At 40.0% G+C, this 27,529-nt stretch overlaps 1 protein-coding gene across 2 annotated transcripts in view; it reads right to left on the bottom strand.

The window, feature by feature from the left end:
* Positions 1-4: 4 nt before the first annotated feature.
* LOC108432189 (testis-expressed protein 2-like) overlaps positions 5-27,529 on the bottom strand; it is a 33,345-nt gene continuing 5,820 nt past the window's right edge. Inside the window, exons 2-14 of one of the 2 annotated variants that reach the window (XM_017705859.2) lie at positions 20,066-20,553; positions 17,519-18,318; positions 13,576-13,776; positions 13,112-13,403; positions 11,356-11,561; positions 9,989-10,138; positions 9,097-9,196; positions 5,629-5,764; positions 3,932-3,973; positions 3,600-3,737; positions 2,558-2,767; positions 2,333-2,453; positions 5-635 (exon numbers count right to left, since the gene is read on the bottom strand). In XM_017705859.2, coding sequence (XP_017561348.2) covers positions 504-635; positions 2,333-2,453; positions 2,558-2,767; positions 3,600-3,737; positions 3,932-3,973; positions 5,629-5,764; positions 9,097-9,196; positions 9,989-10,138; positions 11,356-11,561; positions 13,112-13,403; positions 13,576-13,776; positions 17,519-18,318; positions 20,066-20,330 — 2,793 coding nt within the window. In that variant the 5' untranslated portion in view covers positions 20,331-20,553 and the 3' untranslated portion in view covers positions 5-503. The remainder of the gene's footprint in view (positions 636-2,332; positions 2,454-2,557; positions 2,768-3,599; positions 3,738-3,931; positions 3,974-5,628; positions 5,765-9,096; positions 9,197-9,988; positions 10,139-11,355; positions 11,562-13,111; positions 13,404-13,575; positions 13,777-17,518; positions 18,319-20,065; positions 20,554-27,529) is intronic. The other variant, XM_017705861.2, reaches the window with a different exon arrangement.

Here is a 27,529-nt window from a genome sequence, read left to right on the forward strand (position 1 = left end):
TATCTAATATCATATTTCCAATCATTCTTTATTGTCCATGAACACTATGGTACAATGACATGCAGGACTGCCACAAATTCACCTATGAAAATATTCCATCTTAAGGCCAGTCCATAGCCAAACTCAATTCTCAAAATCATTCAGTGACAGGATGACATGAACTTACATGAATGAGTGACATGTATTAATATTTTTGGAACATCCTTCTAGACGAGATTTTCTTTTCAAATTGCTGGCCCTACATTTGTGCTAAACACATGGTATCTGTTGAACACTGTCTTAAGGATCATTGCTTCCATGTCTTCTGTAGATTTTTTTTAAGCTTATATTAGAGGTTCATGAGTCTATTAGCACAGCAGCTGATCATTTTCCACACAGGATCAATCACTGTCCATCAGTCTTTGTGGCTAGTTCACATGGAGCTGCAGTAAACTGCCCACATACCCATAAGAGCTTCATTTGGAACACACACTCTTCTCTTCACATCTCTGTGTGTCCTTGTTTCACTCCAAACCTCCGCATTTCTGCTGCTCCTGACTTTCCCCAGAGGATGGCTGGGATATGGCGGAATTGTCCATTCCAGAGGACATAAGGGGCAGGTACAGGTCATCCATATTGGGCATCACAAAAACTTTCTGTAAATGTAAAAGAAAACATACCACAACTGGCTTTTTTCACTCAGTGCTATGTATAATTAAATTTTAAGTAAATAAATAAATGACAGTATAATTCTTATTTAAAAATGTCCAATGTAGGGGTGTAAATCTCTGACCTCACACTGTTTTTCGATTTGATTATGACTGTTTTAAATCGATTCGTTCTTAGGCAAGAACAGAATCTACACACATTCAGGAGCACAAAGATGCAAGCAATTCTGCAGTCTTAAGAACCCATCATGAATCTGACGTAGACCTTTTCCTTAGGACCTTTCTTAAGAACAAAGTTAGGAAAAAATGTAGGAAGATGTTGGTGAATGAGAACCAATGTCCATTTACTGTATACATAAACCATGTACAGGATGATGATGCACAGTCCAACATACAGTAAGTAGAAGTGTACTGGAACAGCAGTCAGTTCTGTTTTTATAGTACAAAAAAAATCTATAAAAGGGGTATTTTGCCTTCCTATTGGGGCAATAAGTGATTATACCTGGAATAGGGGGCATATTGTGAATCTAGTGAATCTTGCATCTATTTGTCATCTAGGTTTTACAGATTATATAGTTTGTGTCAAATTATTTCTAGTCTTTTTATCAATTGGCACTTATCTGCATTCATCAAAAATATTATTAATCAGAAAAGATATGTTTTTAAAATGAGACTGAAGCTTCTTTCAGATTAAGTGTTAATACTTCTATTGACAGTAAAGTTGAAACATTTTATGTCAATTTTGTTACTTAATTACACAATTAATGTGATTATGTGAAATATATAAAGTTAACTTTACATTTACATAAGTTTTTCACTTCATAAGAAAAACATCCTCTCAAATCTAAATGCATTGTTCCCTGCACAGTTCTGCCACAATTCTATATTTTTTCTTGCACAACATAATATATACACATACATCACTATTTTTCAATGGCAAAAAAAAATGAACTAAACTGACCACTAAAAAAACCTCAGGAATCCTGTGATGAAATTTCAGAATTAATAATTAGACATAGCCACTTAGTAAAATGCTGAGGTTTTGAGATTGGACCTCATTATTTGATTAGGAGAGAAACATGGTCGTGGTATGTGGGGGGCTATCTTACCCTGCGGAGCTTCTTCTCGTAAGTAACCCTAATTGCTGGTTTGTGCTGACTAAAAAATTGCTTACAAACATTGCCTAAGATGTGCTTAAGATGTGCATGGGACACTGCATTTTTTCAGCCAGGCCCATTAGAGAAGACCATCTGGCTAGTTGTCCCCAGGTAATTTAAGTTCAAAATGTTCTATTGTACTGTATATTATAATAAAACTGTGTTGTCAAAAAATAACAAATAACTGCATCAACCAGTTAGATTGTCTGGTCAAAACTAACAGTTGTATAATTCTAATTGTACCTCTAAAACTAATTCAATTAAATCAGCACCCTCAGACTGTTTTCACATTCACATTACCGCACACTACTTTCCACTTTCTACTCGTTTGCTATTACTTGTTATTGATGTTCTTACACTGTAGTACTACTGTAGTGAAGACTGAACTGAATAACTGCTGAATACAACATCTAATATTGTTTTCTGCCTTTGAATAAATGAATGTCAAATCACACAATAGAGTGAAGTACAGCTGCACCCAGCAAGTCATACTGTTCTGTGTGTGTGTGTGTGTGTGTGTATACTGACCTGAAACTCACACTGCAGTTTCCTCTCTATCCACTCAGTGACATGAGTGAAAGTGACCTCTCTCTCGCCCAGCATGGGCTTGACTCGCAGATCCAGCCTCGGGGGAAGTCGGAAACTGTACCTACACTCAGACATGTAAAAAGGACAGCTGCTAAAATCCTAATAATACATTAAACATTTAGTCTTTTAAACGAAATAAAAATTTGACAGGAAAGTCTTCAGTACCATATTCGGTCAGTAGGGGGCGGTGGAATGTTTACAGCTAGAGTTCCAGAGAGTTCCAGCACCTCCACAGTGAGCAGCAGGGGAGTGTTGGAGACCTCTGCAATCTTCTTCTTGATGTACTCATTCTCTGTGGCCTTCTGGAAATACTTAGACTTGGCGATCTTGTCCACAAAGCGCAGAATTTTCCTACTGGTGCTTCCACTGCCATGGCTGTAGAGACAGAAATTGAAAACTTCTACTTAATTCAGTTATTGAGATGTCATTCAGAGAGGTTTGAGGCAAAGTGCAACATTCTAGAGAAACCTGCAGAGGTGGTTGTGATAGTAACTGTATGCCTGTAAAAGCTTACTTTCAGAAACTCTGTGAATTCTGGCTACCAGCACCATCGTAAAGAAGCATGAACTGCTTAGTTTAGCAGAAAAATCAGTTGAATTTTTCTTTCAAATATTTGTCCAAGCCCAACAAAATGACTTCCGAATTAGTAAATACACGCAAAACCCTTTAACAGATTTTAGCCAGCATTTACCCTGATTTAGCATTTTTTCCTGCTTTATTCTGCCATTACTCTTTTATTCCCTTTAGCAGTTTTTAACAGTTTTGGCACACTGTAGTTACTTGTGATGTTGGCACTGAGGTTCACTGAGACCAACATGAGAACAATGAGTTATGTAATGTCACAGATGAATAAACCTGTGCAGTTTAAGCTTAATTTTGGGTAACTAATAATTAGGCTATTAATTGATTAATTTGGGTTACCGCTAATCCAACGAGGGATGTTACTTAGCTTCTTTTCATTGATGCTGGTTCAACTTCGCAGAAGGCCACCAGTGGTGATTTATTCTATACATTTTTGTACAGAATTTTGTTCAGTTTGGATTCAAAATTTGGTGCTGAGGAAGAGGCTGAACTTCAGGGCTTCAGACAAGTTAGGTTCAAAATTTCAGCCTGATTAAAACAAGGTTATCATGGTCCTGAAGGGAACTGCTGTGGCCAATTCCAGATTCAGGATCAGGATCAGTCCATTAGAAGAGAAGGTTATTACCCGTCAGACCCAGGGGGCATGCTCTTTTCTCCCAGAGTGCCCTGAGGCTCACAGGGCACAGAGTCCTCTTCATCAGACGAGCCTGCGCTAGATGACTCCTCATCACTGTCTGCAATGATACACAGCCTAGGCCTGGAGCTAACACACACACACACACACACACACACACACACACACACACACACACACACACACACACACACACACACGCAGACAGACAAAAAGAGCTCACTTTCAGGAGACAAAGCTGTAACTTCATAATATTAGCTAGGACTTCACCTGTAGTCTACGCTATATGACATACACACTCAAAAACAGTACTTATTTCAAACCTTGTTCTGCCAGATAGTTGTGCCATATGGTTCAAGTGAAGGCTGCAAAACAACGTGCAAAGAAGTGAGTGAGGGTATGTTGGTCTATTGTTTGAGAGGGTTTGAGGATTTAAAACACAATGCTTCATAGCGCAACAGATTCTAATCCACAATGAATTGAGTCTCCAAAATATAGTAATGAAAAACCCTCATAATTTAACAGAGGTTACAGTCAAAATAAGTGCAAATGTAATATTACATGTTGTCTATATAATTAGCATATTCCACTTTCAGAAATCCATCATGGCTAATGTGTTTAGCTAGGCTAGGCCAAAAACCAATCACATGAGAGTGTACAAACAAGCACAAAGGACATTGTCTAGTTACAGGCTGTCACTGTCGAAAGAATTTATAGCTTAAAACTTTCATATACAGTTGTACAGTTGTTTATGCACCCCTAGCCAAATAACATTTTTTTTTTTTTGAAGTGAAAAGAAGTAAAAATAAACTCTGCAGCAAACTATTTTCTCTGCAAATGTTAATGCACAGTTGCTTTATATTTGATCAACTTAAAAACAGATAAAGAAGTTGTAAATAGTAATTGTGGCAAGCACAAAAGTTTGGACAGGCCTTAATTGACTTGTTAGTAGTAGTCAGGCAGGGCACGAGTTATCCTAGATGATGACTATTCCAAAGTATACTAAATTCCCTGACTCTTCAAACTTCCAACATTCAGCAACCATGGACTCTTACAGCAGCTGGCTAAGGTTTTGAAAATAAAGCTAATTGATGCTTACAAAGCAGCTGAAGGCTATAAAAAGATATCAAAGTGCTTCCGGCTCATACTTTCCACTGTCCGAGATATCATTAAAAACCATAGAAGTTCAACAAAATCTGCAAGACCAGGAAAACTATCAGATAGAATTGCTCATAAGCTGGCCAGAAAGGCAAAGCAAAACCCAGATACAACAGCAAAGGACCTGCAGGAAGGCTTACCTGACCTAAGAATGATGATGTATCTTTCTACTATGAGGCATTGTTTGCACAATCATGATCTGTATGGAAGACTGATGATGATCATGTTTCATTTTTGTTCTTATAGAACAATTTATTTCCAAATGTTTCGTTTTGTTTCCAAATTAATTTGGAAATCTTGCATGTGACTTCAGGTTCTATGCTCAGTAAACGTTTGTGTTTCAGCATCACCTGAAAAATATTGGATCTCATCATCAGCCCACAGTTCCCATCCCTATTACATCCCTAGTATTAATGCAGCAAGTTATTAAAAATCACTGTGCTGTTGATTGAATAACCTTTGATTTGTTGTTTTGTTGTTTGTTGCTTGGCAACCACAGCTGTCTGTCAACAAATTATATTGCTTGTGAGAAAAATTTTTGTTTACGTTATTATTACTAACAGATTGGTGAACATTGGTGTATTTTAATATGTATGCTTATAAAAGCTCTGCCTTGTTTCATGCCTAAAACAGTAGCTGTCTATGACTTATTGCTTTAATCTCGAAGGAGGGGATGTGTTTACAGATTGGAAAAAAGAGGGAGAGATAGGAGAGTGACAGAGAAAAGGAGTGAAAAGTCTTCTTCAAAGACTCAATATTCATTACTGCTCGTTGTCAAAGCTGACCACAGGAGTGAATACACCTTCACTCTCCTACTCACATACATACTCTTAGACACACAGTAATGAGAGAAGCCTCCTACCCCACTAGTCCACTGCTCTCTGTGAGGTTCTCTGCTTCTGACACGCTCTCTCTGCCCAGCTTTCGCAGATTCATCTTCGTCTCCAGAGTCATCTGCAGAGAACCAGTGTAGACCACCTCCAGCTCCAGCCACAGGCCTACGCACATAGACATGCCAACACATATACACATCAAGCTGTTGCTAGACTATGAAAGAGACTGGTCAACCCAACCTAACCAAAGGATCTCAGTGGAACATTTCATGGATGTTCTAGCTCAGTATACTTCTGTACTTCCATAGTCCTTCCACAGCTGCTTATGGTGGAAGTAGTGGAAAATGAACTTGAAAATGAAACAAGACGGCTCTTGCCTTGGACGTACAAGTCTTGGAAAGAAAACTTTAATTGGTAATTAGTATGGAACTTTTACACCAATCAGGCATAACAATATGACCACCTCATTGTTTCTATGCTCACTGTCCATTTTATCAGCTCCACTTACTGTATAGCTGCACTTTGTAGTTCTGCAGTTACAGAGTGTAGTCCATCTGTTTCTCTGATACTTTGTTAGCCCCCTCTTACCCTGTTCTTCAGTGGTTAGGACCTCCATGGACCCTCACAGAGCAGGTATTATTTGGGTGGTGGATCATTCTCAGTACTGCAGTAACACTGACATGGTGGTGGTGTGTTAGTGTGTGTTGTGCTGGTATGAGTGGATCAGACAAAGCAGTGCTGCTGGAGTTTTTAAACACTGTGTCCACTCACTGTCCACTCTATTAGAAACTCCTACCTTCTCAGTCCACCTTGTAGATATAAAGTCAGAGACGACAGCTCATCTGCTTCTGCACACGTTTCCTTCATCAGTGGTCACAGGACGCTGCCCACAGGACACTGTTGGCTGGATATTTTTGGTTGGTGGACTATTCTCAGTCCAGCAGTGACACTGAGGTGTTAAAAAACTCCAGCAGCACTGCTGTGTCTGATCCACTCAAACCAGCACAACACGCACTAACACACCACCACCATGTCAGTGTTACTGCAGTGGTGAGAATGATCCATCACCCAAATAGTACCTCCTCTGTGAGGGTCCATGAGGGTCCTGACCACTGAAGAACAGGGTAAAAGGGGAATAACAAAGTATCAGAGAAACAGATGAACTACAGTCTGTAATTGTAGAACTACAAAGTGCACCTATATAGTAAGTGGAGCTAATAAAATGGACAGTGAGTGGAGAAACAAGGTACTAATAAGGTCATAATGTTATGCCTCATCGGTGTACATTAGGTAATGGTTCTTAAAACCTGAAAAAGGTTTAGAAGGTCATTTTAGCACCTCTTACTGTTCAACATAGCACATCATTTACAAAAGTTCTTTAAGGAACCAAACGTGGTTTATCTATATCATCACTCCAAAGAGCACCTTTTTGGCACCTTTAATTTTATAAATGTTTACAGATTGTAGAGTACTGTTAATACCTGGTTGATGGAGAAAAAAAGTGTGAAAAGGTTGCACATTTTTCACAATCATTGGTCACTGCAGGTTCAACATTTAAATTGTCAGTAGTATGTGCTGGTCATCCAGTAACTGGATTTTTAGACATTTGCTGGGACTATAACACATTTACAATTTGATTCAATACAGTGGTATCTCAAATTTGATACAATTTTAATACAGCAAAAATAGCGAGTGAATATCTGCCCTGCATCTGCATCATTAGTATGACAGTGTCCATTCTCAGTTTACTACATAATTCAATATTATAAATTATAAATTATATTTGACTCCAAAGCTGTGCTTTATTGTGTCACAATCTAATGCTCTAGCCATAAGCTAATATGATCGCCCCAAGCACACGTCATGATCTAATACGACACACTGTGATGCTATTCAATACTATTTTATATGTTTTGCTGTTACATCTTCATCATTTGCATTAGGCTATTTGTGATACTGAGCTAAGGATTTTAAAATGTTGCAATGTTAACTAAGCGTGATATGTAATAGCAAACTTTACTTGCTTGCTTACTAATCAAGTACTCTATAATCTTAAAGTTGCTAAAAAGGGTTCGGTGCTAAAAAGGGTGCAGTGATGCTGAAGAAAAGGCAAATTTAGTTTCCTAAAAAAACTTTCAATGGATGGTACAATTCAACAATGTCATGTTTCACATGGTACTGTGTTGTTTCTTTTTAAGGCACAAAGTTAGCGTGCATTGTGTGACAGGCCATGTCATGTGAATATGTGGATTGCACATTACTCACTGAATTAAACCTATTTATTTCATCTAATAATCTATAGTATATATTCTGTAAAACACTAATCACAGAATGGTTAAAAATGTCACCCATTCTTAAGTTTAGGAGAGCCATTATTTAGAGATTGAATAATACATGATAAACCATATATAACACATGTGTCAAGCTCTAGTCCATATTAGCCAAAGTACTGCAGACTTCAGCGCATTACCTGATTAAACACACTTGATTCAGTTCATTAGCTAACTAGCAAGGCCTTCATGAACCAAATTCAGAGTGCTAGATGAGGGTAAATGCTAATCTCTGCAGCACTTTGGCCCGGAAGGTCCCTAGTTTGATATGTCTGATATAAAATGTATTTGGGTCATAAGTATTCCATTCTGTAACCCAAGATATTAAAGCACGCAGTCTGTGCACTATGAGCTTTGGCCAGTCAGACTAAGTAGATTAGAAGTTCTTTTGTTTCGAACAAAAGGGACAGTATTATGGAGCTTTACAGAGTTTAGAGGGTTACATTTGTAAATGAGAGCTGGCTTATACGAGTTAGGGTCAGTGTGATGTATGTATGAATGCGTATGTATATATATGTATGTATGTATGTGTGTGTGTGTGTGTGTGTGTATGTATGTGTGTAAAATGCAAGCTGGATACGAGGGGCTATTAAAGGCACACACATGCACTACACGTTGCGTAAATAGTAAACTAGTCATCATTACCATTTTTTAAAATGTATCCCGGATGTCTGTAGTAAACTAGTTGTCATTAGCATTTTTAAAGAAGTGTCCAGGATGTCTACAGTAAACTAGTCGTCATTAGCATTTTTTAAAATGTATCCCGGATGTCTGTAGCAAACTAGTCGTCATTAGCATTTTTTTAAATCTATCCCAGATCCAACACCAGTGTATTTTTGCTGCAGACACATCACACTAAACAATCTGTGATTGGTTGATCTGTCAGTCAAATAGCCCTTTCCTATCAGAGACAGGAGTTCCTTAAATCCTACTCGCTCTGGCTTATAAGCCTGCATTTTAGTGCAGTTTTGCACAGCTAACAGTGAAATTGGTTTAATCTTGTGTAGTATTTCCACACTAATAATCTGTTCATAGCAGTTTTCAACACGGCTGCATTTCGGGCCCTGTTCAGGCCCACAGGACAGACTAGTGGATTTCTAGTTGAGTAGTCTATACAACCATATATAATGAACATATACAAATTGTTTGAGTGTGTGCATATTTTACCTCTTTGATCCACTGAAGGTTTGGAGGTACTCAGCACTTGCGGCATGCATGTGCCCATGTCCAGTTCGGCTAGGGTCAGTTCGTTCATGAAGTATGGCAACTACCAGGAGACAAAAAAAGCTAGTGTAAATCTTAATGACATAACTCATATACAGGAACTACAAAATACATTTTAAAGGCAAACTGACACAATAAGCTTCACAATGACACCTACACAATACCAATCATTGAACCTAAGATAAAACTTGCTGGGGCTAACATCTTTAATAAAGAAAGTGTCTGGATAATAAGGTCATTATGCACGGTCTGGTCAACATCTCATTCTCAAGCTTAACGCCTCATTCCCATTATGGGTTTAGCAAGCTGAATCATGATTACGCTGCAAAATGCTTTGTGGTTCGGCTCCAGCTTGGGCGATCAGGAGTAGCTTTATAGCGACAGAGAGAGACACCGAAATGACATGCAGCCCTTCAGCAGCCTCTCGCTAGTAAACAGTGATTAGCCATGGCAACCTGTACAAGAACTGCACAACAGCCTCCTACTTACTCATTATCTACACAAAGTGGGTGGAATTCTGGCAGTCCTGACACTCTTATTACAGGACATTTAGTACAGGACTAATTAGCCTGAACCTTATGAACAAGTGAAGGGACAGCTACTGCTAACACTTCTGTAACCTTGCATGGTCTGCATGCACTGCAATAAAACTATGTGGAGAAAGATGCTACGCAAGGGAATCCTTTCGGGAGCTGCCCTCAGTGTTCTTGCTTTGTCTAGTCTAACGACCTTCGTTTCAGCTGACATGCCGAGCCTCACCTTGTAGCAGATCCTGCTGTGCCTGGTTAAGCATTGTTTGCTAGGCTCATTCAGACACCAATTTTTGCCCTCTCACCTTGATTTTGGTCAACTTCTTCTGGATCTTGTGGGCCACCTGGTCGGCCCAGTACTTTTCCCGCAGGAAGTCCCAGAAGATCCTCCCAATGAGGGCATTGATCCATGCTGGCCTGCTCTCACCCTGCTCTGCCCCCCGATCACTGGACAGCTTCAGCCAACAGAAGACATGAGTGACATAAAGAGCATCTATGCAGACGTTACTACACTCCACAGTGCCCGGTATAAATTCTAGCATTTAGTTTTTTATAATGACAAGAACTTGGTTTAGTGTTACTTATTACACTATTTTGTTTAATTGATGTTCAAATTAACCACATTATGCAACGCAATACTTCCTCCAACAGATTTTCTCTGTTTTATTGGTGAGATTTCTCGCACTGTGTTGATGCGTATATCTTTGACAGATCAGAGTTACGTAGGTGAGATGTCCGCTCGCATTTAGACATGCACCAGAGAACAGGGAACCAAAGCCAAAATAAAAGCTCTACTCTTGGGGCAAGGCTGAGCTGATCTGAACTGGATCTTAAAGAATGGCCACAATCTTAAAGAAACACAATGATTATTTCGCTGCTGTCAGAACAAAACCTAGTTTTTGACATAATTTGAAAATGCCTGTGGTGATATTTGTGCATAAATTTCATGATGAAAGGACCAACAGAAATTATGCAAATTTGTTTGGAAAAAGGTCTGGTTCCATAGACTTACGTTAAAAATAGAGTATGCTTTTTCCTTCTCCTGTAAAGTTATCCTTTTGGAGATATAAGGTTTTGATCTGACAACAGTGATATATAACTATCAAGCCCTCCCTGGGGTCTGTCTGGGCTTGATAGTTATGGATCAGTTTGACACATTACTGTGTCATTACTGTGTGTCTAAGATAGTTTGGATCAAACCAGCTCCCTACCGTTCACAAAGCTGGTTCCCTAATCTCCAGCCCACAACTGCTCCTGTGTGGAATGTTTTTAAAGATTCCACAAAGATTCTATCAAGGGCTGCACAATATGATATTTTATTATTATCATGATAATTGACATCACAAAATGCTTTTCTGAGCATATTATGGAGTTCCTAAAGAACAGTGATCAACTACATGTTAGGCATTATTAGGCCAGTAGAACAGAGTGGTGAATTTTGTGAAATGTTGGATAAAAATCGTTTATAATACATTTTTAAGTGATATTACAGGTTCTGTACTTAACAAACTACCATATGCTGTTGTCATTAAGTGTATTCACCTAATTTACAAGCCTTTTCACAGTTGAAGTGCCTCTAGGCTATTGTTTGCTGTCAAATGCAAAGTTGGACACTTCACTGTAGTGATTTAACAAATATTTTGTGATAGGCTTAGATTGCTGGGTTTCTCACCCTGTGTGTGTCAGTGGGGCTGCCTGGTTCACTGTGGCTGGGACTGGGTGTAAGGCTACAGCTCTCTGACATGACAAAGTGAGCCATGTAGGAGCTGTAGTCCAGCAAGATCTTCTCTCTGACTGAGCCAGCCAGCTCCCTCAGGCCTAGCATGGAGGCCAGGTCATCAGTACTGCCCCGACTGGACCCTTTAGCACTGCACACCTCTAGACAGAGAGAAAGATGAAAGAAAAAAAGAATTTTATGTGAAAACCTCCTAACAACCATGGCTTTAATGTGACAAAAAAGTGTTTTTTTCAGTAGAATTATTCAATTTTGTTGCCTGAACAATGACCACAATAATGAGTGAATCAGTATCATTTTCAGCTTGTCAACTAAACTGGGTACTTCTCTCTTTAACCTGTCTATATATACACCAATAAGCCAAAACTTTATAACCACATGCCTACAATGTTGTTGGCCCTCTTGTCACGTGCTGCCAAAACATCTCTGACTTGCTGAGGCATGGACTCTTCCAGACCTCTGAAGGTGCCTTTTGGTATCTGGCACCAAGACATCAATGATGCTTAGGTAGGTGGCTAATGTAAAATTGATGTGTACATGAATGCCTGGACCTAGAGTTTCCCTGAAGAACAATGCCCAGAGCATCACACTCCGTCCACTGCCTTGTCTTCTTCCTACAGTGCATCCGGGTGCCATCACTTCCCCAGGTAAATTGTGTACATGTACTCAGTCCATGTGATGTAAAAGAAAATGGGATGCATCAAACAAGGTGACCTTCTTCCATTGCTCCAAGGTCCAGCTCAGATGCCTGAGTGGTGGATGAGCAATGAGCATTGGGATCCCAACACCCTGCTGCCAGATCATGGTTTGTCCCTCCACTGTCTGTAGGTACTCACCACTGCTGACCGCAAGTACTCCACAAGCCTTGCCATTTGGAGATTCTCCAACCCATCGTGCAAAAACAATGTCGAAATCACTGAGGTCTTTACACCTGCTTTATCCACATCCAACAGATCGATGGGAAGAACCAACATCTTCTTCCTGTTCACTTACCGTCTAATATATCCCAGGCCTTGACATGCACCGCTGTTGCGAAATAATCAACACTATTCACATTCAACTGTGAGCAGTCATAATGTTTTGGCTCATCAGTGTACAGTTGGATACTGTAAAAGATTTGATATGATAGTCGAAGGAAGTCTAACATTTGACCCACATATCATAATGTTTTATAAAATATCACAAAATATAATGTCTACTGCCTTGCTCTAATGACCAAAGTGGTTTGTTTAGTTCTAAAAAGTGGTACCACTGAGGAAAGATGATTGGTTAAAGAGCTAATGTAATGCACAAAAACACTCTGCACTGTAGTGGAGATTTACAGCAGGTTAATAACAACTATACAATGATATGTTTATCATTAAATCACACACACATTTTCTAAGACATTTATCCTTCTTGGTCGCAGGGTATCATTAAATCAAGATAAGTAATTAAACAAAATAATTTTACAGCTCATCCACCCCTCACCCTGGCTGACTTTTAGTATTCTTCATGTTGACCTTAGGCTCATGTGTGGCTGTTCTATAGCGTCTCATTCTATTGACAATGCTTTTCTATGGAGATGAAATCAGCGGTATGTGCACAATTGAACACATGTCAGCAATGGATGCACCTTAAAGTAGCTAACTCTGGGACATATACTGTATCTATTGATAATGAAAATCAGCAACGACGTTGTGAGTCTCTGCACCTGTCTTGGACTCATCTCTGCTGAAGTGGTGCTCGGCCTTCGAAGCTAACAGGAAGTGCTGGTACCACTCCTCTTTCTCTCTCCCTGTACGCCCAAAAAGGTAGAGCACGGTGGTCTGGCCTACTTCCTTCTCCACCAGCGGAGGTTTCTCTGCTCTCCCATTGTCTTCATCTGCTGGCTCACTGGTTCCCTCGTCCTCTTTGTGCTCTTCTTCCTCAGCCAGCACAATGCAGACGGGATACTTCTTATTCCACACTCTCTTTTTTGCCAAAACCTCTGGCAGCAGAAAAACCTGTCAAAGGTGAAACCATTTGACTAAAAGCAGTCTGTGGATGCAAATTTAAAAGATAATCTTAATTTTTGGATCGTCTTTGTGCATGCAAGATCTCACAGGTCACAAAGCTGCACTCAACAAAATGTGACAGTGTATGAAACATAAGGGAAGTGTTTAGGCTTGAACTGACCTTGCTGTTGGTCAGCTGGAAACTGCGTGAGCGCACAAACGTGGTGTCATCGGCAGGTTCGTGCGTGCTGGCTCGGCGTGGGATGTTGGTGCGGGGGTACGCCAGACGCAGGTGGCAGCCTTCCAATGTGACATAGACAGAGTGACACATTGAGGGGTGGTAGGTCTCCGGGTCATAGGAGTTCATTTCATTCATCCAGCCCTACAATGCAGCACAAAACACATGGGTTTATTAACAACTCACAGTGCTGAGTTAGGGTGAGGTTAAGGTTGCTGCATTAATAATCACCTACCAGTTATTTGAATGATTAATAAAGTAATCAGAGTTTTTAAAAAGGCTGAACAGTAAATTGATTTAATGGACTAAATAATAACAAACCATGCATATACTCTGTTTGAAAAAATAAAAAAGTTTAAAATGAAAAACGTACATCTGTTATAAACATGCCTGCTCAGGTGCAGTAGCCTCTAAAAAAAGATTTTCTGGTTTGGAGCAGTTATCGTGAGAGGTCTCATACCTGCTCCTCCAAATTTACATACCGCTATTGGCAACAATAGAGACGCCATTCACCCTATTAGATTTGAGTGTACCACCAAAATGATTTTGGAGCTGTTATTTTAGGGCACAATTGTTATATAATGTCACTTTAAGCACAATGAAAACTCCTTTCTGATTACATATCTTGAACATGGGAGGAATCTTTGAAACTGCTACAGGGCTGACTTTTGAAGGCAGATTGCTTAGTAAAGTTTTTTTTTTTTTTTTTTATTAAATGGTGAATTCAGATGAATAGCTAACATTACTGCTATTACAGCCATAACCATAGTAACAGTCCTCAAATAATCATTATGATGGAAAAAAATGGATTCAAATGAAAGAAAATCTCATCAGATAAAGAGGATAAGAAGCTAAAAGCTAAAGTTAGCAAGGTAACTACCTCATTATCTGGATACCTTCCCTCAGTTTGGCTTCATTTCTTTGGCTGAAAGTATAAAAAAAAACTGTACCTGGCATCCATTTTGGTTAAATCAATTAAAATGGAATCACCGTTTTCTTTACAGCTCTGTTTGACAGCTGAGGTAACAGCACTAATGCTAGCTTGGTTGTATTTCTTAGCCAAAAGCTAAGAGGCTAGCAGTCAGGACTGGACATCACAGGGATTCCCAACGGTTGTATAATGCATGCTAGGTGTTGCTGTGACAGAACAGTAATGAATAAAACATGAAAACGATATAAAATCATGTCAAACTGCAAAGGGTGAGGAATATAATGCTGTGTTACAGAATCCTGCATGAAATGAGAACACATTAAACTCTAGTTTAAGGTCATTTCAGGTAGCAGGTTTTATCCCTGTAGTTTTTATGCTGATGCTGGATTACTCTAAAAATCTTTTATTGCAGAATAAATCTGAATAAAATACAAACATAGCATAAAATGTGCCTGAAGACTCTTTGCTTCAAACAGAGTTCTAAGAACAAAAGGCCCCACAGTTTATTTAATGATACTAGTGAGGCCTACAGCCACTTAGTACACAATAGATAATGACGATAATCACAGCCTTTTCCATGACATTTCCTTCTCTGTATGGGGTATCTATTCTGAGATTTTCACTGGGGTGTCCATATTGTCAGCAGCACCTGCTTCTATAGTGACTTTCTTTGAAGCTTGCTGGGTAAATCTTATCATGAAAAATTCTGTGTGGAATTATACATGTAGAATGTGTGCAGGAAAATTAGACACTAAGACAAGAAAATAAATGTCAGAAAAGAGAGACACCAATTGTGAGGGATTAAATCTGATACGTTAAGAGGCATTTCATGTCCAACTTACAGCTAAGGTATGTTTACAGCATAGTAGCTCCCAGATGGTTAAATGAAGCTTAATTAGATGAAGAATATCTGGAGGGCAGTACAATTGTACTGAACAGATGTGGGCTGCAAGTCTCTTCCATGGAATCTTTTAGGGAGTGGCATATTAATCACCCCTAACAGCTAACATCTGCCCCAACATGTAGGTCTGTGTATGTCTGTGAGTGAGAAGGAGAGAGACAAAAGTACTGCATCAGCAAAAGTGAGACAATAAAGGAAATCTGCGTGCAGAGTGATTTTCTAGACTCCTTTTCTGCTGACATAAGGCACTGATATTGACTTTATTAATACCCTGCGTGCATTATAGGGTTTAAGTGGCACACGTCTAATCTGTATGTCCAAATGTATCCAGACCTTCTTCTAATTGCTAAATTCAGCTACTCTAGGTGCACCAACTGCTGACACGTGTTTAAACAACTTGTATAATCTCACTAGAAAATAACTGCTTATAGGATTCTAGGATTCTCTAGAGCAGCCACACCTGAGCTTAAAGTCACCATGTCCAATGCCAAGCACTGACTATAGGGGAACTGTGTTCTCTGGAGCGATTGAGCACCTTTGGGACGAGTTGGCATGGTGTTTGTCATCTAGAATGAATTATCATAATGCTTACTGCACTAATGCTAGTGCATCAAATATAGAGAAAGACAGAAAAAATATTATTAATGAGTTTATATAATTAATGTATTTCCATTTTATTTTTACTAAGCAGTGCTTAATTAAATGTGTCAGCAATGTCTCAACATCTAGTTCAAAGTGGAGCCAGTACAGTAGAGGCTGTTACTGAAGCAAACTACCTACTAATGCTCTTGATGTAAGAAAAAAAAGTCAGATGAGCAAGTGTCTGCAAACTCATTGCCATGTAATTTATGTGGTCCTAGATCGGATACATATTTTATGGATGATAATGAATGGTCAAAATGGACAGATTAGAATTTCTTTCTTTGGTTTTATACATCTTGTAAAATTTAGATTTTAAGTGATTAACATCTGATTTATATGCAAGGCCTAAAGTGTATCAGCCATGCTATACCAAGTTAATATAACCTAGACCGCAACTAATATAGAAGCTTTAGAGTGGCTAAATTATGCTAAATGATTTGCTATGTTGGTTTCATGACAAAAGCAATCGGGTGCCTCAAGCTATTCTAGATAAATTACAACCCCAATTCCAATGAAGTTGGGACGTTGTGGAAAACAAATAAAAACAGAATACGATGATTTGCAAATCCTTTTCAACCTATATTCAATTGAATACATTACAAAGACAAGATATTTAACGTTCAAATGGATAAACTTTATTGTTTTTTGCAAATATTCACTCATTTTAAATTTGATGCCTGCAACTTCATTGGAATTGGGGTTGTAAGTCAAGAGCTATGTACTTCAAGTTTTTATTTTTTTAGACGTAATTTTTGCCAGCTAAGTCTTTGCTCTGTGCTTAATTGCACATTTATACATTAAGCCAAAAACAACAGTGAGCTGACAGAAGGCAATCATGGGTCGCACATAGCTTGGGCTAGTTCTTAAACTTTGACTTGATGTGTCCTGGGACGAAAACAAACCCACTGACTGACACAAAAACAAACCCACTGACTGACATGCTATAGATCACTGAAGTCATGTTGTCATCTTGTAGTCGGCACCAGGAAAGGTCTGAAAAGAATTTTTCTATAAGAAGAATGAATGGAGTTTTAAAAAAAATGACCTCTGTCCCATCTTAATCAAAAATAATAATCAAAAATGTTCCACAGCTGATTCAATAAGCCTTACTTTTGTGAAACTGGTGTGCAGTAGCAATAGCATGCATATAGCAATATCAGTATTACGACTCGTAATTCAGAGGATCCAGTGATATTCAGGAGAAAAAATGTAAACAGGACAACACATACTGGGTTCTAAACATTTTATCTACCACATGGTGCGACAGAGACAATTTTAAAAAAAGAAAAAAAAAACATTCTTTTTGGCTATAGAGAAATCTAACTTAGACCTAGAGCTCCTAATATGGGCATAACACAGGCTACAGATGCATGACTTCAGTGGCCTATGGTAAAAGAGAGTTCTACACCAACCTGCAATGCTCCCAAATCTCTCTGCACCCTGCTAATGGAGTCCGTCGGCAGGCTATCGTCAGGGGAGGCAGCCAGCTTCTTTTGGGCACTGGTCGGTCGCCGTAGTGCTAGCATTAGTACCACTGCTAGGCCCATCATGAACCCACAAGCCATTCCCAGAAACAGTCCAGTCAGGTAGGAGGACAACGGTAGCACAAAGAAGCCATAGGCCAGTAGGCTGACGCACACCAGCCACCTGCCTGGACCTGATGATGTCGTTTTGACATTCTTCAGCCGTGGATTTCTGAGCTCTGGGTCAGAGTGTCCTTTAATCTCCACCACCTGCATAATGTCACCATAGGTGCGGATCTCATAGCGACTGCCCTCACTTCCCAGTTTGCGGCAGAATTCAGGTGAATAGCTTGAAAGCAGCCCTTTCCTTGGCTTCCTCAAAGGAGTCTCGCAAACGGTTGGCAGACTGCCCTCCTCAGTCCGAGCAGGTGACCCTCCTCCAGCAGTGGAATCGCCTTTCTGAGTCTTGGGGCTGCCACCCCCCTCCTCGCCCATGATCTTACTGAGTACGCTGAATGGCTCCTGCATGGCCTCAGAAAATTTTCGACGTGTGTCCTCCAGCTCGGCCAGCAGCAGGCCACTAGGCTCTGCCTCTGCCTCGTCCCAGGGCTTGGTTACATGCTTCCAAGGCTGTAGGTGGAGTTTGGAGTCCGACCTGGAGAGGCAGACTTCAGGCTCTCGGCGGGAAATCTCAGTGGAGAGGGACTTGACAAGGCTGAGCAGGGGCTTTGGCCTCAGCGAGGCAATCTCTTTCAATGCAAATCAAGTCAAATCAGCTTTAATGTCATTATACCACAACAGCATAACAAACAAGATCTGCACAACAATGAAAAACGCAAGACACAATAGTTTAAAAAAAACACTGCAGAACAAGAACAAGTTCAATCACATGCAGTACTGTGGAATACTGGACAGTGTAAGGCAGTAAACATAATCCAGTACTGCACAGATAGTACAGTTGGACAAAAAGCATTGTTTTAAAAACACAGCTGAGATTAAATTGTGCTAGAGCAATCCAGAAGATATTCTGGCAACGTCTAGATAACCTGTCCACCTGTTGAGTTTTAATTGTGGCGGAGTCTCTGGTGAGTCTGGTGCATTTATTGCTTACTGTGGCCAAGAACCACACCCCAATCATCCAATAGGTTTTATGAAAAAATACCCAGGAGCCTGAGCCACTAGGGGGCCCTTGTTTAAGATAAGCAGTTAGCTTAGCTAAAAAGATACAAGTTAGCATAACCAAGCTGCCCACCACCTGGGCGATATGATGCTATGATATTTAGGCTACTGATGTTAAATGTGGGGATAAAACATAGCCTGTTGCAAACTCTATTAAATACATGCCTCAGACCACAGCTGGATAGCTCTGTCAGTAGAGCAGCCATCTTTTGATAGGTCTGTAATTTGTTTTTACATTTTGCCACACACTTGCCATTTCTGGTGTAGACATCCTGGAGGCCTTGCGACAACATGTGGTACTGCATTTGAACACTACCTTGCTGTTAGGACATGGCGTGATTTTATGTTACAGTCAATCATAACCCTGACACTCTCCACATCTTTTCTAAATGTCAATATAAACCTATAAACACATTTCCGTGACAGCCATGGCAGTATGCTTTAGCTAGTCTGCTGGACAGTTCGGGTTTTTAATTTTGCTGCTTTTATCCTCTTAATGCACATTTTAGCTGTCTGAGTTTAATTAAATTGTCTTCACTTGGGTTAATGTTTTGCTTGTCAAGAACAGATGCATGCTTTATAGGGAAATGTTACACTGGTTGTTGGGTTTATGTTAACCTATGTTCTCATAATGTCTGCATGATCCCTACTACCGTTTCTTGATTGGAAATGATGTGCTCATAGTGGTGATGTGTTAACACTGTGGTTAGTATGCTGCCATTGTGGTGCTGCATAGGCCTTTTTAACTTCTTGTGATATCCTCACAAAATAAATGACCACCCAAAAGGGCTAGTCAGGCAGGGGCCCACCAAACATTTATGCCCAGGGGCCCAGAACTTGATGATCCAGGCATCAACAACAGCCTGACAGGTAAAACAACTAACCAGAGATTGCTGCCTTAAAAGAAACATGAAAAAGAAAGCAGGGCTATAATGAAAACAAACTTGCAGGAAACACATGCTTTGGCAATCATGAGAATATCTTACTTAAAAGCTACTTAATGCTTCTTGAATAACCTTCAAAGATGTCATGCCATGAACTAAACTGTCTAATCAGTGAGCAGTGAAATCATGTGGCTTTTAATCTCCATCTACAAAAAGATTAAATGGTGCTCATTAGCTAGTTGTTTAGCCAAGCATATTCATTCACAGTCACCTCCCCTGCCCACTGTCAGTTGTTCCACCACCGTCCAAATTCCACTTTAAGCCCAGTAATTATCAAAAGCATAGGGTGTACAAGAAGACAGTGGTAGTAGTTGTGGATCATAGTGGTATTGGGAATGCACTGTAGATATTACTATAGTCACTGTATAGTTACCTTTGGACTCCATGTCAGAGGAAGAGGAGCAGGACTTGATGATGCTACTGGTGGATGAAGGAGGACAATGGACGACAGTACCAGGGGCTGAGGCTGAGAGCTCACCCAAGGAGCTGGGAGTGGAGGAGGAGAGGGGGAAGTTGAAGGCAGAGGAATGGAGAGCTGGTCGGCCATCTCCTCGACCACGAGGTCTTTCTTTGGAGAAGGAGACGACTGGACCCTCCTCATCACGGTCCAGGGAGAAGATGAGCTCACTGTCTTCCATGACTGCAGGCTGTAAAACGGATTCAGGTCAAGGGTGCTTACTGTATCTACATCTGGCAAGCTGATTTTGGACTCTGGTGGCCATAAAGCTGGGTATGTAGTCTTCACAAGTCATCTTCTCCACAAGGAGCACAAGGCAGGAGAACAGCTAAAGAACAGCAAAGGACTGTGGCATACAAGGCAGGGGTATAGGGTGCAAGGTCTGTGCCATTCCATTCATCACTCTAAAAGAAGTACAGAAAGACAGAGTCAACACAAGCATATCTAGGATGAGTTAGAAATGGGTAAAAATAAGAAAACAAAATACAAAGCTCAGCCTAGACAATGAACTGTAAAACTAGGACTATTAGGAAACATGGCTCCGGTATGAAACCCTTGTAAGACTGTAACAAACTGACTGAATCAGTCATTGTGTCCCCAACTGAGTACTTGTGTACTAGCTACTTTTATTGCAAATATGTTCAGATTGGAAACGGAAATGTACTGTTCATTTCAACATGTCCTTAGAGGTCTTTGTCCTTCAGTAACTGTATTTTTACACAGTTTGAGATATGTAGCTAAAGAAATCTTCATAGTGATAACCACACATGCTTTGTTACTGCTAACTTTTGCTGGCTTATGTTAGTTGACTGCTTAGGAAGCTGCATTGAAATGATGTGACATACTGTGCAGCAATGTGCCATTTCCATTCCTGAATTGAGACATGGGGAGAGACAATACATACACACAACCATCCTAATAACTAAACAAGACACAGGCGAGAGTGATGATGAGGGGTGAGGAAGAGGAATTATGTGCCAATTTTGTGACAGAAATTGATCACGTACTCCTGCATGTGAAGACAATGGCTCATTACATTTTGAGAATCAGTGTTTTCTATCAGTTATCAGCTTCAAAGCTACAAATGGAGCACTGTCTCAGCCCACATACACACACTCCTTTGCAGACTGGGCTGGCAGGGGGCTGATTAATGGCTTTAGCCTTACGGCAGAGAGAACACACAAAGAGAGGACACACAAAGAGAGAGAGAGAGAGAGAGAGAGAGAGAGAGAGAGAGAGAGAGAGAGAGAGAGAGAGACTCAGCTGGATAGGCAAAAGTGAAGGATGTAAATAAAAATAGAACAGACAGAGAGAGAAAGAGGGTGGACAGGTAATGAGGTAGTGCCAGTCTATAGTGTGTTATTGTAAGTGTGCATTTGTGTGTGTGTGTGTGTGTGTGTGTGTGTGTGTGTGTGTGTGCTAGGTTAGGGCTATTGTTATTGCCGGTACTTCGAGAGCAGAATAATTGCTCATATAATAAAAATAACAGATTTAGAACAATTATATATAGACAATAAACAACATTAACTAGTGTATACACTGTAAAATGTCTCACCAGATTACGTAATGTGGTAACAAGTTTGAACTACAATTGAAGTGTTATTCAACTAAAAACTAAAATAAATCATTCCTTCAAAGTACTTATTTCTGTTCAATAAAACAACGTAATTTACTTGTTACCGCATGAAGCCATTTTTTTATGTTGATCTGATGAGCCATTGCAGAAGAACAACTATGTAACTGGATATCAGTCCATTATAGCTTAATTTCTTTAACTAAATGTTTGTAGTTTATTTGTGTAAACACTAAATTGAAAAATCTGTGTTAAAGCTTTTTTAACTAAACCCGAATAACTGTCAAGATTGGCACCTCCCAGTCCCCCATGTGCTTTTGTTTTGTTTTGGTCTTGTCCATGGCCTTTATTTGTTTTGATTCTTCCCTGTCCTGCCCCCTTGTTTCTTGACTCCGCCCTTGATTATTCTCACCTGTGTCATCCATCTGTCTATTGTTAACCCTTGTTGTTTCCTTGAATTTAAGCCCTGTGTTTTCGTTTGCTGGTCTTTGTATTGGATTGTTTGGTGTTTGTTCTTCTGGTCTTCGCTGTTTGTTTTTCCTGTGTTCATTTTCATTATGTCTGTCGCTCCTTCTATTCATGTTGGCTCTCTGAACCTGAACCATTTTGACCCTGATTCTGGATTTGCCCTTAATAAATCTTGCTTCTTTCGGCGCATACATCCGCCTCATCATCGCTCCCACATGTTACAATAATCTTCAGGACCTTTATTACATCCTATGGATTATAATTCACTAATTACATGGTGCAATATGCAACATGCATTGCAATAGTGCAAACTGGCTGAGTTCTGCTTAAAGGGATAGTTTGGCAAAATATCAAATTCACATGATTTTGTACTTATCCCAAATGCAGTCCATCAGCCAAGACATATTTGGTGTCCAGTTTTGCTTATTAGTTTAAAATTGGAGCTGCCAGCCTAACAATGCTAACAAATGCTGGAACTAAATTGTCACCAAAACGGTTTTCATAAGTTCATGCCAATGTCTTTATACATTTGGTTCAGTTTATGTCAATAAGTTAAGTAAACACATTTAGAAAAAAAAAGAACTTGGTAAATTGCCATGGACAGACCTTAATTAAATTGACACAAAATCCTGCTGTAGTGCAGAGGTGGGTTGTAAAGCGTCACTACACAGCCAATGCATTAGCACAGTAATATTTAAGACTTATTTACTGTAAGAGAATTAGAAGCTCCCTGTCAAATAACAATAAACCTGTGTAAATGAGGTCTTCCATTTAGCAAAAAACATGTCATGTATTGTGAAGGTAAGTTTTTTGCCATGCTGCTTATCATTATTGTGAGCAAGTGTTTGTGTGCTATTTTCTTTCCCTGGTTTAAACCACTCCCTGACAAAAGGCTAGGACTCAACAGGTTCAGAGCGCCCACAGCCCTCATGCTGAAGTATGTGAATTGTCAGAGAGGGCACTACAGAGCTATATTTGGCATATAATCTTATGGAGGCTAAGACGTGCTAGGAACGAGCCTGTTGCCACTCCAGTCTGAAGATCAGAAATGAACTTGGTGGATTAGCAAGCAGCTTTACGGCTTTCTTTCATATAGTGACTCTGCTGGAAGGCTTCATCCCTCATAGTGAGATGATAAAGGCCTGGTCTGCATCCACAATTTAAAGCAGCACTATGTACGACTTTTTTATTAAAACTGAGTCAGGAGAAAAACTACAGGCTAAAGTATGGTTGGCATGTGCTGACGCGAGTAAAGCTTGAAAAAATCATTTAAAAGTCAGGGGTGTCAGAATGGATTTCACAGGAGCTTTTTGGACCACGTCATATGTCTTTACATACTAACATCATATGATGTTTAGGCTTCATATTGACAATCAACAGTAGTACATCATCAGTAGTAGACTTACATCTTCAGAAGACATGTACTCCACCAAGTTTTGACGGAGTTCTCTTTGAACACGCTCGCATCAGATTCATATACTTTGGAAGATGTCCAAAGTACAACTGATATTACAAATTGTTCCTCCACATTTTGTTGCATAAAATAACACGTTTCCACTGAAGAGGTCGAAATCCCCAAAACTCACAAAGTCCAGCTTTAATGATGATATATAATTACTTGATATTTCATTCAATACTGAAGAACAGACCAGAATAGCACACCAGAACTGAACTCGGTCATTCAAATATCATCATAAGAAAGAGCACTCCGCTCATTCCCCCTCCTCTCTGTTTCTGTCTCTGCCCATCCCTTTCTCTCTTATTTCTGTCATCTGTCTCAGGTTGTCTTTCCGTACTCCCCTCCAATGTCTGACTGCTCCATCGCTAAGCATTGAGATGATCCTAACACTATGATGCTACAAGCAACAAAACATCTTCAGGCATCAGCTACTTCCATTCTATCTATCTATCTACCATACACAAAGACACAGACACACACACCGCAGGCTTCATAGCAGAACACATGCAGTCATACACCCCTGTTGCTGGTGGCTTAAACCACAAAAATAGCACACAGCACCAAGAACACTGTCTCTGCTGCAGAACTATTCACCCTAGCTAACCTCAAATTAATACGGCTCTATTCATATTCACATTCCATGGCCATGCCAGGAATATTCCCTAGACAACAGTTTATATGTTACTGTAAGAAGACCAACATATGTTACTGCTCCTGCGGTACATAATGCATAAAATCTTGAAAGAGAGAAAGAAAGAGACATGGAGAGAGCGAGAGAAAGAATATGCTCTGCTCTGTTTAGATGTGACAACTTTTCTCGTTTAATGATACATTTCTCACCCAAAGCTGTTTTCGCACTGTTTGTGATCTCTGAATAAAACGATCCTTGTGGCAGCCTAGCCAGACAGTAAGAGGACATGAAACACAGACTTAAGGGGGGAAGAGAGGAGAGGGGGGAAGAGTAGAGAGAGAGAGAGAGAGAGAGAGAGAGAGAGAGAGAGAGAGAGAGAATATATATTCCCTTATAACTATCATACTCATGTGGATCAGACTGGTATTCAACTGAGTATAAATCTACAACATTCTGCTACAGCCGTACAAGTGTGTTTCATAGCAACACTCAGATCGATTCCTATCACATATTCAATTAGAGTGAGGCCTTGTGAGCAAGGAGGGCAGTCATGCTCCACAGAACTAACTCTATCTGACTACAAATAATAGTTTTTGGGGGGTTTAGCAAAGGATCGGTTAATTTTATCCAAACCTTCACCCCAGCATTTGATAGACAGATTTGAGATCAGCTGCAAAGGTCAGAGATGATCTGACATGATGTGACATACTGAAAGATGGCATAGATCAGATGATATACACATGCTGTACCAGGCCTGTACATTATATTGGCCACTAATCTTTGTGATATTTGCTTTTACATCACTGTAAGCATCACTTTAAATTAGCTCTCTAACAAACAACAGGCCAAAAAACGTAGCTAGTCCATGAAGTTACTGAACAGTAATAGCTGTTATTTTGAATTAACCAGAACACTGAACTACTGCGTTAAAGGGGAATTCCATCAATTATTTACACATTTCTGTATAACTCATTGAACAAAGTCATACCGAGTGGTTTAATGTGAAATGGTTCATTGTAGGGAACTTACAAATGAAGATTTTATATACAGTGGTACAGGTGATCTTACAATGATCTTATAAATATCTTCTGAGATTTATATCTAATGTTGAAAATGGCAAAATAGTGATCAATCTGAAAAAAAAAAAAGGTTTCCGTCAGGGACTATTTTGCCTTATAACACCATCTATGTAACTTCAAATATCTGACACCAACAGAAAATGCAAAAGCAAGAGTCGTAATTAAAAACTAAAGCAAGCAAAACCAGAAAAATCCTGTATTTTGGTGTACATTCATTTTAACTGCACTCACAGGGGTTGGGGCAGAAGCCTTAAGCAGGACTAAATACGGCTGACTATTTTGTTGCAGTAAAGATGGAAAGCCATGTTTGTGTGTTGGCATGCTGATGTAATCAGACTGACAGGCTTGCCTCTCAGGGAGCAGTTCATTAGGATTTAAGTATGCAGCATGTCCATTAAATAGATGAACCAACATCAGTGCATCCAAGGCCTGCTGCTTGAAGATGAATGGAAATCCAGAGACTCTCAGGTGGCTATGAGGGACTATGGCTGTCATCACCAGTTTGCTATAAACATGACCATGACTGCTGCCAAAATCTCACTCGAAGGCCTGAACTCACAGATGAATATGGCATTGTAGCCTCTCAGGCAAGCTGCTTTGAAATGAAACACTAGCAGTAATCTATCAGTCTCCTAAAGCAGTTACTCAGCATTGTGCACAATTTACAATCAGGATTGTGTACACGCACCCATCGAGCGTTTAGGGACATTATGCTTTTTTGCTGTTACACTGTACAAGTGTCAACTTAGAATATGTTGCCATATGTAATAATTATTTTAATAGAGATGCTGAAAAATCTAAATGTCCAATGTTAATGTTAGTTCAGCACAATGTGCCTCAATACAAGGAAAACATAAAACACTTGTCCTACGCATGTCCTAGTTTTGGAATTGTATTTACATTTAAAGCTACACCATGTAAGATTAAATAAAGGCTGTAAAGCCTGAAATAATAAATTTAAAAATTAGAGGTGTCGGTTGCATTTTGCAGGAGTTTTAAGGGTAACAAGAACTTATGAAGGTGAAGTCCAGTGCCGTCAAAACTATGCAAAGTATCTCACAAAAGTGAGTATACCCCTTACATTTCTGCTAATGTGGCAGTCGTGGGCTGGCAGTTAAGGAACCAGTCCTGTGACCGGAAAGTTGCCGATCCCCTCAGCTGACAGTCCATGACTGAAGTGCCCTTGAGCAAGGCACCTAATCCCAATTGCTCCCTGGGTGCTGTGGATAGGGCTGCTCACTGCCCCCTAGTGTGCGTGTTCACTAGTGTGCATGTATGTGGGTGTTTCATTGCAGAGGTCTAATTTCACAGTGTGCAAACACAGTGACAAATGGTTCTAAATCCTAAAAAAATCTTCTTAAATATTTTATTATATCTTTTCATGTGACTGTATAGAAATGCAACATGGATATAACAAAGTAGTCAGTGTACAGCTTGTGTAGCAGTATAGATTTACTGTCCTTTGAAAAGAACTCAACACACAGCCATTAATGTCTAAATAGCTGGCAACACAAGTGAGTCCACCTCACAGTGAACCTTTTCAAATTGTGCTCAAAGTGTCAATATTTTGTGCCAAGCACTGCCTTCACCCTCTTGGGCATGGAATTCACCAGAGCTGCACAGGCTGCTACTGGAATCCTCTTCCACTCCTCCATGATGACATCACAGAGCTGGTGGATGTTAGATACCTTGCGCTCCTCCCCCTTCCACTTCAGGGATGCCCCACAGGTGCTCAACTGGGTTTAGGTTTGGAGACATACTTGGCCAGTCCATCACCTTTATCTTCAGCAAGGCAGTTGGAGGCGTGCTTGGGGTCGTTATCGAGTTGGAAAACTATTATGTGGCACAGTGTCCGAAGGGAGGGGATCATGGTTTGCTTCAGTACATGTTGGAATTCATGTTTCCCTCAATGAACCGCAGCTCCAGACCATGATGCTATCACCACCATGCCTGACTGTAGGCAAGAGACAGTTGTCTTGGTACTCCTCACCAGGGCGCCACCACACATGCTGGACATCATCTGAGCCAAAAAAGTTTATCTTGGTCTCGTCAGACCACAGGACGTGGTTCCAGTAATACATATTCTTGGACTTATTGTCTTCAGCAAACTGTTTGCAGGCTTTCTTGTGCGTCAGCTTCAGAAGCAACGGCCATGCAGACCGAGTTGATG

The sequence above is a fragment of the Pygocentrus nattereri genome, chromosome 14, assembly GCF_015220715.1.
Source record: "Pygocentrus nattereri isolate fPygNat1 chromosome 14, fPygNat1.pri, whole genome shotgun sequence".
NCBI lineage: Eukaryota > Metazoa > Chordata > Actinopteri > Characiformes > Serrasalmidae > Pygocentrus > Pygocentrus nattereri.